The sequence below is a fragment of the Eptatretus burgeri genome, chromosome 9 (genome assembly GCF_056783735.1).
Source record: "Eptatretus burgeri isolate ZD-2024b chromosome 9, Ebu_testis_v1, whole genome shotgun sequence".
Classification (NCBI taxonomy): domain Eukaryota; kingdom Metazoa; phylum Chordata; class Myxini; order Myxiniformes; family Myxinidae; genus Eptatretus; species Eptatretus burgeri.
The window spans coordinates 43,837,300-43,851,219 of NC_140969.1; the positions used below are offsets into that span (position 1 = coordinate 43,837,300).

General features: G+C 41.7%; 1 protein-coding gene across 13 annotated transcripts in view; it reads right to left on the reverse strand.

Moving 5' to 3' along the window:
* LOC147020022 (neurexin-1-like) overlaps positions 1 to 13,920 on the reverse strand; it is a 1,432,118-nt gene that overhangs the window by 1,365,037 nt on the left and 53,161 nt on the right. For all 13 annotated transcript variants that reach the window (XM_085894958.1, XM_085894955.1, XM_085894959.1 and 10 more), the window contains one exon: positions 6,783 to 8,111. In XM_085894958.1, the coding sequence (XP_085751084.1) occupies positions 6,783 to 7,566 (784 nt within the window). In that variant the 5' untranslated portion in view covers positions 7,567 to 8,111. The remainder of the gene's footprint in view (positions 1 to 6,782; positions 8,112 to 13,920) is intronic.

The following is a 13,920-nucleotide window of genomic DNA, read 5'->3' on the forward strand; positions in this document are numbered from 1 at the left end:
GAAAGGAGCCATGCTTCTCACTTAGGGTGGAGTTAGTCAAGTACAGCGCTACCTGCTGCTGCAGCGTGTAATCAGAACAGACATTTACGCAGGGTAGAGATATAGCAAATGCTCCCGTGCAGAATTAAGATCACATCGGAAAGTTTTTCTGCCAAGCTATTAAAACGTTTTTACGCGTCTGTTTCCCCCGCGTGAGTGTCAAGGCGCCACATGGGACTACATCCATCAGGGACATGATCCAGCTGTGACTGGGCCATCCTTGATCTTTCTATACAGCTCGCACAGCAAAACCTCCTTCATATTCATCACTACGATTTTCCTTTTACACGACACGATCCAAGGATATCGAAGCAAAGGAAAAGGTCATTGTGTCCATCAAGCCTGTGCTGCATCCTGAACTTGGCATGCAGGGTTAGCACACACATCAGAAAAGCTCAGTGTAGGCAAAAACAAAATGGCAAAGAATGTGGCATTTAAGGAGATGTGGCACCACCTTGTTGCTGTTTGGGGGGTCCAGGATGACTACTACGGAAAGACAGATTGACAAAAATAAGTTTGATGGCATGAGAAACGAAATCACAATGAAATGATAAATACACAACAAGAAGTTTTTTTAATGAAAAAAAAGACAACTGAAAGAGTAGCAAAACTAAAATGAAATAGCAATCAGTGCCACGAACTAATGAAAATCAAAACCAATTCATCATGAGAAACAAAACAACAAAATAATTAAAAAAGACAACTGAAGGAAAATCAAAAATACAATGTACAAGAAGACCGTGAAGTTAACAATGCAGAGCCTCACTGGGGTATGTAGATTACGGTATATCTAAGAATGAATGATCAAATTTAAAGTAGATTCAAGTGTAAACATACACACACACATTTACTCACTGACACACAGACCTCTTCCAATAACTTATCCTGTCCCTTCGGAATGGGTGAGAATAATCATTGGTACAATGAAATGAGACGAGAAAATAAACAGAACGACAAAGCAAAGGAATGACAAACAATTTAGTCACCACAGAACTACAAAAAAAAAAAAACAACCACAAGCATATGACAAAGAAAACCACGAGACTTGGACAATGAAAGCAGAAAAGAATGACAAGCAGAGCTACTTGCAACTATTCCCAATTCTTGCATACGAATAGAAATCCTGCAATGGCGGTTTCAGATGATGGCACAAATAATAAAACGCCTCTTAACGTCTGTTCGGTTTGTGTTCCATGCACAAGACCTTGTGTTCCTTTTCATCCTTGTACAATTCTGGTGAGCAAACACGTCCAGGTTCCTTTTCTTTTTTTTTCCCCGATAACAGCTCCTGACGATCATGGCTGGCAATGGCCGGAATACATGCTGCCTCAAATAATTTTCCCCTTTTGGTGAAGATGCAACATTATACTTTATAGACAAATCAAAGAGCTTGGGGCATAACGTTGTTGTTATCTTAATGTGGCTGAGGGAGAGGAATCGCAACAGGGTGCACAACTCAGGCCATGCAGCGGGAATTATGACTGCACTGACCCGCTATCCTTATACCGTTATCCTTACTTTTGGCTATTATTCTCGTCAGTTTGCACATGGCATTTAGACCCCGGCAGGGGTGCCAACTTCAACCAGGCCATGAACCCCTGCACTTTCAGATGTTACAAAGCAGCCTTAAATAGGAGCTAAAATCAATGGGAAACAATTTAAAGTGAAAAAGAAATACTTAGAGGAACCCAAGTAGCAGGTTATAGGGGAGGAAAGGGGGGAGGAGTTGCTGGAGGTGTATTGTACCCACGGGAATGGAGACTGGAAGCATCAATAATAAATTGCTTCAGGAAAAGCTGTGTGCTCACTCGCATCAAAGAGAAGTGCTCCTCTCATGGCAGTGGTTAAAGAGGCGAAGAAGGCCCTCAAAAACTATGCCGACCTTTGGTGATGTCCTGTCCCAATGGATGTCAGGAACGGGATGAAATCTTCAGGGTTAAAAGTGTATGTGGTATCTTCAAGTGGTTTTCAAGCTTACAGGGGGGGGTGGGGGGAGGTCCTGAGAATGCTATATTCACGGTATTAAAGGATACTACTATCATCATGGCTCTATCATCTCAGCACGATGCTCTTAGAGATCACAAAGAAGCTGAATACACCATAGTTTTCCTGGCCACACGTCCACACAACGGCATCATTCCTGGCCAGGCATCACCACACCAGCTACTGAGCTCCACATGGTCTTCATGTTGGTGGCTTTCAGGGAAGTTGGCAAAGTGAATGCACCACAGATGCTGCAACCCATAAGTTGTAGATGATTCCAGCAATGTGCACAAGTGAAGCGAGAATGATGATTAATCACTACAAATGGTTTCCTTTGAGGTCACGCTTGATGAGCAGTTGAGAACATGTGTGATATCTATCCGAGCTGCCTTGCGTGTGCTTCTTGAGATCTCAAATTAGGTAATGCCAAACGCGAGTTATCCTTGGTGAAATTGTTCCACTTCAATAATCTTGCAAAGTGCATTTCTTACAAATTCCAACATATTTCTGTGTGGCTAATCCTTTCACATGCACGCTGCGCTCAAGCACATCACTACCATGGTTAGACTTACTGAGAGCTCTGTGTCCCTGGTATGGCGTGGGTGTAGCTTTCTTTGGTAATCAAAGGCTAACCCATACACTGACAGGATTTAGACCCCACAAAGATGATGAAAAAAGTTTTTGCACCACGACCAAGTGTACATTGATATTTGTGACCACTCGCATTGTGGTGCAGAAGAGTGTCAGGAAAATACATTTTGTTCTTCAGTGGCCAATATGACTGGGATGCCAATTCAGCAAAACCACAATTGGAAGCAGGAATTCTTGGGTAAGTGTATCTGTAGGAATAGCTTCAAACACGTCAGTTACCAAAAAGAAACGAGAGGCCTGTGATTCAGCTCCACATCAAGCAATTACCGTCAAAGTCAAAAGGGAAGGGGTGGAAGGAGCGAGGGGAAGGGATGGTATATTAACATGGTCACATCTGACAAACCGCTCAGAGCATATAGTGAAGGTATAGTCATCATTCTATTATCAGACAATTAGAATTCCAGGACACAGAGAAGCGTAACATTTAATTGCTTGGCATTCACCATTGCAACAGCTTGAAAAATAGAATAAACTGAGCCTTGCAAAGCAAGTTATTTTATCATTTGACTATAAAGGTGTCAAGGCTCATAAAAGAGCACAACGAGAGAGGGTCAACCGACAATGTGGAGCAGAAGGGAAATTGCTGGAAAATAACATGGATGCATCACAGCATGAGGAAAGGAGTTGTGGATGAAAGGGAGTTGGGTTTCAGTGGGTGTAAAAAAGCTGAGATGGAAATAGAAAAAACCATTATAAAGACCTTTGAAGTACAATTAAAGAATGCATTGAAATGTTTGTGGGGTACATAAAGGAACTTCGCAGTAAAGGTAGGATTGTATAAGGTAGCATGGTCCGTGGATGGGTGGGAGACAGTTTGATGTAACTTAAGTCGGGAAACTGTCAGCTTAAGTTGTTACATGTCACCATACGAAAGGGGGGGGGAGACATGGGTATGCTGTGTTAATTAGGTAGGGATTAAGGATAATTTCACCCAGTATGTGATTGCCCCCTCTGACCTTTTCCTATGTTTTTGCATTTCAAGACTGGCAATAAGAAGGAATCACGTCCTTAAAACAACAACAACCAAGCCAGCCATTTCCAAGCAGGCGAAAACCCCGCCTCCAGGAATGACAACAAGCGAGACTATGCCCCTGGGGTTGATGATGGATGGGGTGTGATGTTAGAGGGAAGAGGGACGAGGATTGAGACAGGATCGGCGGTCGGGACACAAACAGGAGCATGAAAGGAGGTTCTCTGAGGAACGTTATTGAGACAGAGGCTCTAGCTGGCCCTCCTCGATATAGTGAAGAAGGCTGCATGAGTCTCATGTTCATTTGTGTGAATTTGCATGTCTGATGGAGCAAGACGCTAGCCATTGACTGTTCGGCTGGGTCATGTGAGACCATGCCTCGGAGCCTCATGTTGTGCCATCAGGGAAGAAGGCGACACCATTCTTCAGAGGAGCAGCGTCTAAAGTGCGATTGTGAAAGGAAGCTGCATGGCAGTTTCTGAGCCCTGGTGTTGAATATCACTGGCCAAATTGCCTCCTGTACATTTCCCGCCGAGAGAGCAGCTTGGCACCATTTTGGGTGCGAGCTTCCCACGCAGGACGACGCGAGATTCAATTACTCAAGCTCATAAGAGACCACTTCTAGACCCAAAGCTAAATGCCAGAATAAAGGAGGGATTTTTCTTTTCGTTTATCTTTTCCCCTTGTCCGTTTTTGTAACCATCTGTGTGGAGGCACCTCAAAATTAGGTTTAGTTCACCTCACGTTTCATTATTATCCCGTTTTGATTTATCTCCATTATAAATATCTGATTTGTCCTCCATCCGAGTGAACATGTCTGGTAGCTGCTTTGCCGCCCTCCTGTCCCGTGCGTGCCATAATCCCCGAAGAACTCGGCTATTCGCCTCCAAGGGAAATTGTTCGGTTATCTGTTCAGGTCAGTCTTAACCGCGTAGACACAACAGTATTTCATCAACAGAAAGCTGATAAGTGTATGGTAACTGCAGTGGGAAGCGATGGTGGTTTTTGAAGCGTATCCCTTCATTGGAGCAAAATATGGAATTGTGGGTGCAGGGAAGGTTTATGTATTGATGAAATGGGTCAAAAGGATAACAGCAAACTAGAAAGCCTTGAGGGAAGAGCATTTGACATCAGAAATCGGAAAAGTGTTTCACAAGCAAAAGGAGAGGACGAAGGAATGGAGGTGGGCATTAAGTCTGCACTTGGAAAGGATAACAATATAGAGGTTTTTGGTGTAAAATGTTCGTGATCTGGAGCAGTGTGTGTTGGACAAAAAGGTAGGAGGGGCAAGACTGGAAAAGAGATGGTAAAAAGCTGCAAAGCCACCAACCTTCCTGAGGTGAATAAGAAACAGACCCTGAGACTCTGACCCCTGTCCATGAAATGTCAATTCCAAAGAGGAGCTTTGACACCATTGCTTTAAACAGGTATGGTGAGAAGCAGCATCAGCCAAAATGAAGGAACCATTCTCCATGGCACTTTGGATGAAGAACTTGTGTACTGTTATAAGCTGAGGGCGACTGAGGAAGCACTTGGTGCTGCATATAATTCTGATCCAGCAACAATCTTTCAGCCAGAGATTAGATATGATCTGTTCATGACAAGTTATAGCTTATGATAAGCACAGAAGCTCCTGAGACAGCAGTTCTTCTCATGGCTGACCACAGAAATAAATTGGGGGTTGTCCTTTATGGGGGGGGACAAATAAAGAGTCAGAAAGGGTGGGACTTTCCTGTATTAAGGCATGCTCCAGGTTGATGACCAGTTGCTTATGTTCTCTTCATCAGGAGCAAAGGATGCTGCCATCTTACATCAGGTGAAGATATCTACAAAATGATTGTGGATTTTTAAGTGTCAAAGACAGATTGATCGTGTAGAACAGAACAGTAAATTGTCCCAGAATGCCTTATTGAGGGATGCTCACCTCTAAACAAAAGAGAATGCCACCCAAAGCAACCTGCTGCTCACAAGTGCAGATGAAGTCTGAGCTTGTCGAGGAAAGGACTGTCAATACGTGTTAGCTACGTGTTTGGAAAATACATCAGGGTACCAGTGCTCAGGAGATCTCGAGTGAGATGAATCCTGACCTCTTGTCTGAGGAAAGAATTTTATCAACTGTTGACAAAGAAGAAGCGTGATGTCCAGAGTAGAACGATCTCGCAGAAACATGTTCTGTGTGGACATACTACATTGTAATATTTCTGGATTGGCAATCCCAATGGTGTAACAATGTATGAAGACAACTACCACCAGTTAGATATGACCATCTGTGACCTATCATTAGTATGAAGTGACAAGCTCTTCTGAACAACACCATCCTGTTGCAGGAGGATATAAAATATGCCTGTGATCTTTTGGAGTCCTGAGAGTGGGAGGTTTTTCATCCACTCACATTCTTCATCGATTTAAAACCATGGAATTATATATATACACCTTTCTGTAGTGTGCAACCTGCATGTCCATTCAATTTTGTAATGTGGGACCCCATATGAAGCAAGGACTGATGCTCATGGTCTCTAAGGGTTCACCTGCAAATGGGTGCAAGGAAAGGATCTGATGTGAAGCGATAAAACAAGAAAGAGGTTACAAAAAGCTGCAGCATGGTTTTTATATAGCATTTCCTAATCACATCAATATTGCATAGGACCATTCAGAAAAAAAAAGATATGAAGTGTGGCAAAAACTCAGACTTGAGGTGGCTGTGGGGTTGAGGGTGAGTGTCGGATCCAATAATAAGTCTCCATCATTGTTTTATGCTTGAAACCAGTGAGGTAACTCATTGCAGTAACTGGTGTAATTTGCATATACAAGTAAGGTACGATAATAAATTTCATAAAGTCAAGCATGATAATTCTGACAACCATAGAGGAAAGAGCCACACAGAGTGGTGTGTTTCCACATTCCTATGATGCCAACCACAACTATCAAAATAGATATTACAGAAAACTCACCATAATAGTAACAAAATAACTTGTCATCAACTGTGGATCACAAATATATTTAAACCCAGATGCCTCGATTATCCAGTCAAAAGTTACTCTCTTGCAAGCATCAAACCCCTTTAATTCAATATAAGGTTACATTTGCTTGCATTATACATTTATGGGCTAAAATAATGCAAATACAGGTATGCCCATACCTTCATCACAGTAGCGACCAGAGAACCCAGTTCCCGAGCAATCGCAGAAGGCTTCATCATCCGTCACAGAGCACAGTCCACCATTTTCACAAGGGTTGCGCTCCATGCATACCCTCTCACCATCTGGATTAATGCCTTGGCTACTCAAAAGCAACACTTCATGCATGTCACCTTGCTGCTTATCTGATGCCCTTTCAACATTGAGGTTGTCCTCATCAGAGCAACGAAGATTGAGTATCAACCCATGAAAAGGTGGTTCATACTTTGCAGGGGGGAATGTGAGGCTTGATGTACGTACTTCTGGTGGAATTCCACCCAAAAACAGGTCACTTGTGATTTGAAGACGTCCATGTCCAGTAACAAGTGTGGCTTGTGTTTCTCCATCGAGACTGAGCATTGTTTGGCGACCTGCACGGCCCAATTGCACCCAGTGCCAACGCCCATCATCGACTTGCCGATCACTACGCACCATTGACTCTGCACAAGCTGCCCCTACCTGCAGCTGCAAGCGACCCTCACTGAGCAACAATGTAAGGAAGTCACAAAAGCCACCATCATCTTGGTACATGATTAGACCTTGGCTTTGGTTTGTGTGAAGCTGGAAGGTCAGGCGGCCAGCCCACGAGGCCCCCTCCCAGCGCAAGAAACGTGCCCACTGGCCTGGCTCACCACCAAATACCAAGGCACTCCAAGCAATTGGTCGTAGCAAGACAAGGAGCATTAGGAAGTGAAGAGGAGAAAAATTAAAATTACTTGACCTCCTGGAAGCCATATCTTGGTTCATATGTGATAAACGCTTCAAATAAGTTTATATTCTGTGCTCTTTTTCAAAATAAGTTGTTTTAGAGTCAAATCGGTCGAATCTATAATATCCAGTGTGTTCACAAAGACCCTTTTAAAGTTAAAAAAAATTCTAACTAGTTTGTATTCTTCAAACTTCCCAAGAAACACAGAAAGCCAATCTAATAAAAAGGTCAATTTGAAAAACGCAAGTCTACATTGTACTCTCAACTTGTATGCTGAAAACAACTTCCTGCCCTTTTGAGGAGAGCATGCTGTTTTGAAAACAAATTTCCTTGAAAATAATCTTCACTGAGAAGTACCGGCCTTCTCTCTAACCAAGAATAGATGATGTTGTCATTAAAGTTTTAAAATGTCATTTCTATCGCATGAGACAACCGCTCTCCTTTCCTTTCGTGAATTAAATTAACCTTTAGTGTGCCGTTTGGATTTTTGATGTTATTGAAGTTGTTGGCAAATCTGATGTTGAGATCATTTGGATGAACAACAAGATGTCAAAAGGAAATTCATCGCACCATCCAAGACCATCTGCAAGTTGGGGGTAAAGCAAGATTGCCAAGGGGTCGGAAAGGGGCAAGAGAAGAAGAAGAAATTAGTTTCACTGGCCGCAGGGCATTCTTAAACACAAAACATACTTGCGCTCTCCGTAATTCAGGACGTTTTATTAACTCTGCCGCATATTGCACTGCCTGTCCCTGCGGCGTTCAAAATTGCAGATGGAAATAAATTCAGCCACACCAACAGCCCCAATCACTGATCTGAGCCTAGACATTGTTGCTTGCCAATTTAACACAAAATATATATTAATAAAACAAACAGCAGCCACATCAAACATAAAAAGCAGAACCAAACTTTCATGAGGGTCTCCTGGCTCAGCTGTGTGGACCCGTTCAGCATTGCCGAGTCTAAAAATCAAGCAATAAGACGAAGGAAGGATTTGTAAACCAAAATATAATGATTGCATTTTTTAGGAGCCTCATTAAATTTTCGCTCTGCCCCAATTTAATAGAATTGGATATATTTTATGAGCGTCCGTTCATAATTATGGCAAGAATCGAGCTGTCAGTCTGCATTTTACTAATATTTCTTGGTATTGAATGTGCACTGAATTTTGCATTTATTGGTGGAAAATTTAGTTTGTGGGAGAATTCATGAAAAGGATGTGGAAATGGGGGCAGAAAGGGTCATAACATTTTCACGACATGTTTAAAAGGATACAACATTCGCATTGGTTTGCAAAAGTTTCAATCAAAGAGCTGTTTTTAGAAAGTGCCCTTATGCTCTGTATTGTAAAAAAACTTCCCAAAAATTTTATAACCTTCACATCAAAAACTATACATGAAATTGAAGTGCTCATAACTTGCAAGATTGTCATATATCAGACCTATCTCGTGGTTATCTGGCCTTTTAACACACACACACACACACACACACACACACACACACACACACACACACACACACACACACACACACGCACACACGATTGATTGCAAACCCCCGTCTCCCGCTGCGCAGAGAGACGGTGCTGAAAAAAAGACAGGGATGCGAACGATACAATGGATGAAGAGAGTGATGCAATGTTGCAATGGATTAATGGAGTGTCCTTGAAAGAAAGAATTCTGAGCTCAGAAATCAGGAAGAGATTAAAAATCAATACTGGTGAAGAAGAAACTTGGTTACTGTGACTTAAAGACTTTGAAGAGAAGACTTGGTTGGTATGGTCCAGTGCAATGAAGATCGCTTCTGAAAAAGATACAGATTGAAACTGTCATGAAAGATATGGAATGTTTACATTTGTATGAAACTGATGCAATGTAGAGAAACATATAGAGGAATGCCAAATTTCAACCAACCCCCTGAAGAAGGGGAAAATGGTCGGTGTATGTGAGAGACAGAGAGAGAGAGACAGAGAGAGAGAGAGAGAGAGAGAGAGAGAGAGAGAGAGAGAGAGAGAGAGAGAGAGAGAGAGAGAGAGATTTGAAAGGCTCGATAGCAAAGAGATAGGTCTGATATATGACAAATTTGCAAGTTAGGAGCACTTTAATTTATGATTTTTCCCCATATTATACACAAACATTCCACATGACCAGTTTGTAACTGCATTGGACAGAGCAGAAGATAAAGCATTTGCAGGATGTAATACAGTATACATTACAGTCTCTCAAAAAAAAGAGCAAACTGGTCTCGAAAGAAAAATTAATATTTATGTAGTTTTTCAAAAAATAAACTTAAAGAAAGTAATCTATTTTTCCAACACAACAGTTTCTTTACATTTGGCAACAAGATACTCCAGCAGACAGTGGGGATACCCATGGGTTCAGATCCAGCCCCTTTCTTTGCAAATTTATTCCTGCACATCCACGAGTCTGATTTGGTTCAGAACATTCGCAGGAATAAACTGACAACTGTGCAAAGCTGTAGAAACAGCTTCTGATTCACTGATGATTTGCTAGCAATTAATGATGACTTTGTATTTGATCAGGTTCATGATGATGTACTGTATATCAAAAATAACTCAAATTAAACTAGAGTAATTCGACTGCGCGCAGACGACGGGTATGCCTCCGCTCTCCCGCACAAACACTTGAGTATTGACATATTTGACCCTTGACCTTTATCATATCTGAGCCAAAATCTAATCAGTTCATTGCCCTGTCTAACTTTACCTTTGTACCAAGTTTGAAGAAATTCTGTCCAATATTTGAGTTAGGGCGTAAACAGTAAAATTTCAGAGTTTGACCTTGACCTTTGACCCTTGACCTTTATCACATCTGGCCCAAAATGTAATCACTTAATTGCCTTGTCTTACTTTACCTTTTTACCAAGTTTGATGAAATTCCACAATTTGCTTCTTGAGTTATCGCGTAAACGAAAATCTGGACGGACGGACGGACAGACAACCCGGAAACATAATGCCTCCGGCACCCTTGGTGCGGAGGCATAAAAAGGAAAACCAAACCCACTTCATTTTCTTTTTTAGAATTACAAATCGATATCGATATTAATTAATTTCACACTATATCATTTGATAAACGAGATGATTTTCCATTCCTCATTGTACGAATGCCTTTTTTCGACAGAAACATTCCTCACTCGAAGAGCACAAGGTAGAACACATACCTTCACCAACGCAATGCCTGACCCAGTAGAATATATCGGGCCCAATCATTTTTGAAATATCATGCTATATATCGTTTTTGCTCTCATCTCTCAAAGCTGAAGATCACTTTGGAAAAAAAAGAAAATTCTACTTTCTGGATCCGGATTCAGATCTTCACGAAAATCGAATCAATTCGTTCTTGTCAGATACTCAACGTGTCCACCAAATTTCGTCCGAATCCATCCACAACTGTTTGAGATATCGTGCTATATATCGTTTTTGGCCTGATCTCTCAATGGTGAATAATCAAGTCAAAAAATTCCAGTTGTCGGATCTGGGTCTTCACTAAAATCTAATCATTTGGTCCTTGTCACACACCCAACCTGCCCACCAAATTTCATCCGAATCCATCAACAACTTTTTGAGATATCCTGCACACAAACAGACAGACAGACAGACAGACAGACAGGGGAGAAAACATAATTTCCTTCCACCATTGGTGGTGAAGAAAAAAAGCTCTTACATGGTATGGTTGCAGGTGAATTACTTCAGATTGTGAGAGCAACACACAGCACTGAACTTATCAATAGATTAAAACAAATAATCAGATGTATGCGAACACAGGGAGCTCCAGTTAGCATATTGAAACAAGTTATATTTAAGATCATAAAACGACACCAAATAGAATTAGTAAAATACAATATGAAGAGTAAAATATTATTAATAAGATATTTAAATACGTTTTTTTGAAATATATATATATATACAAACTTTTTTAACATAAGTGGTTGCTGGAAGACAGAGCAACCAGAAGAAAATTCGTCATAAATAACATATGAACACAGTTTAATTTTGTGGTGAGATGAAGGTGCCGGATGGTTTAACATGATCCCTTAGAACCTGATTTTTTTTTTTTTGTGCCGTGAACAAACTTTGGTGCATCATGAGTGATGAAGGTTGTGAACAGGTTTCATCAAAATCGTGTATGTAGCTTCAGATAAGAGAGCAAATACCTATTTTGGGGAGCTCAAACCCCCCACAGACCCCCATACACCGCAATTTTTTTATGCCATGAGCAAACTTTGATACATCATGAGTGATGAAGGTTGTGGTTAAGTTTCATCGAAATCACGTGTGTCGTTTCAGAGAAGAGAGCAAATACCAATTTTGGGGGGTCAAAACTCCCACCCCCACCATAGACCCCCTTAATGAATGCAGTTTTTGATGCGGTCGATTCACTTTCGTTAGGCATCAAATATGAAGCTTGTGGCCAAGTTTAATCAAAATTGTGCGTTTGGTTAAAGCGATAATGACTGAAGTGTTTACAGACTCACTGACCAAGTCCAGATAAGCTAAAAATGTGATAATATATTAATCCACGAGCAAGTAAAGTTTGAATCATGATGTTGCATTGTTGGGTTGACTGACTGCCTGGACAAAACTGAAGTTGCAGATCTACTGATGAGGATGTATGACCAAGGTTGTGGATGCGGCGTTTGGAGAGGTCCTGGCCTGAAAGAATCGAAACCTCGAGGAAGAACGTTGCCCAGCTGATGATCGGTTTACAATTGAAATGAAGTTGAATATATGAATATTGAAAAGTTGTGAAATAAACATCATTTTCAGCAATCCTTAAAATTATATTATATTTTAGGCCAACCGATACTGTACAAGTGTGTGTGTGTGTGTGTGTGTGTGTGTGTGTGTGTGTGTGTGTGTGTGTGTGTGTGTGTGTGTGTGTGTGTGTGTGTGTGTGTGTGTGTGTGTGTGTGTGTGTGTGTGTGTGTGTGTGTGTGTGTGTGTGTGTGTGTGTGTGTGTGTGTGTGTGTGTTATAACTTTTTTTTTACCGTTGGAGCTTTTCTTATCAAATTTTCAACAAATCTCTATTACTAGCTGGTACCAACGGAACAATCGGGTAATGTGACTTGAAGACTTTCAACTCTCCACCCCCTTCTCACAAACCCCAAGTCATAAACTGCCCCTCCCAGACCCAATCATCAAGTCCCCCTCCCAAACCCCCAAGTTCTCAACCTCACACTCACAAACCCCAAATCCTCAACCTCCTGCTCCCAATCCAAAGGTTTCAATACTCTCCCCACTCCAAGCCTTCAAACCGTCTACTCGCCGCACCAAAACTCCTCAAAAACCTCACCCCCACCACAACTCAACTCCACTGAAAGTCCTCAACCATCACCCCCCAACCACATCTCCTCAATCCCCACCCCCGAAAGTACTCAACCCCTCCACCCCTTCCCCCCACCCTCCACTCCAAAGTGTCAACCTCCCCCTCCCAACTCTGTCCCATCTTTGCTCCCCTCCGAACCACAACCATCTGAACTCCCTGACTCCCTCTCCCCTTCCCCCAACTCATAAAAGCGAAAGGGCATTCTTACATAGATCATTTCATGAATATTTAATATCGTGTCACCACAATCACCGAATTTGACGTTGTTTTACCTCATCATTGCTAGTCAACAAACGGCCATCTCAGGATGCTGGTGTATTTTGTGTCACTGGAGCATAATCCCCAGCAAACAACACTTCCCTCACTCTTCTTCTTCCTCACTCCACCCACTCCCATTTCCTTTCGGTCAATTATCGCATCACGTTTCCAGCAATATCAACATTTCATATAACTTTAAAGAACACAGCAATGATCAATGAGTAAAACCACGACGGGGTCTGAAAGCATTGCACCCAACCAGATACATTCAAAACGGCTATTACCATGTATTTTTCCTTTTAAAACATCAATTTTCATCCCATTTTCTCCCCAGTTGCTGAACCGAGTCTTAAACCATCTTAGCAACTGTGAAAAATGAAATCAGATGTTGAATTAAGAGTGAAGATGAAGCCATGAGGGAGTCTGAATGGACTTTACATTACAACCCTGAGATTGAAAATTGGATTTTTTCACTAAAAATGCATTTTTGTCTAAAAACTCCAACATTTGTCCAATTTCCTCCCCGTTTGCTGCAACCGACTTTAAAAGACCATTTCAAAACAAAAAAAAAGAACATCAGTTGACTGGAAGAAGGACCGACTGGTCGGGAAAAAAAAGGCAGCAGGAGCCTTAACATTTACTGCCAAGCCTGGAGTTAGGCCCTCGCCACAACCCACATGTGAGGTGTTGTAATGATCCACCCTTTCGTGAACAGCACAACGAACGTAAATAAGTTTACAGTCAATCATCATCAAGCTGCGAAGTTGCTGGTAAGTAATATGACAATATT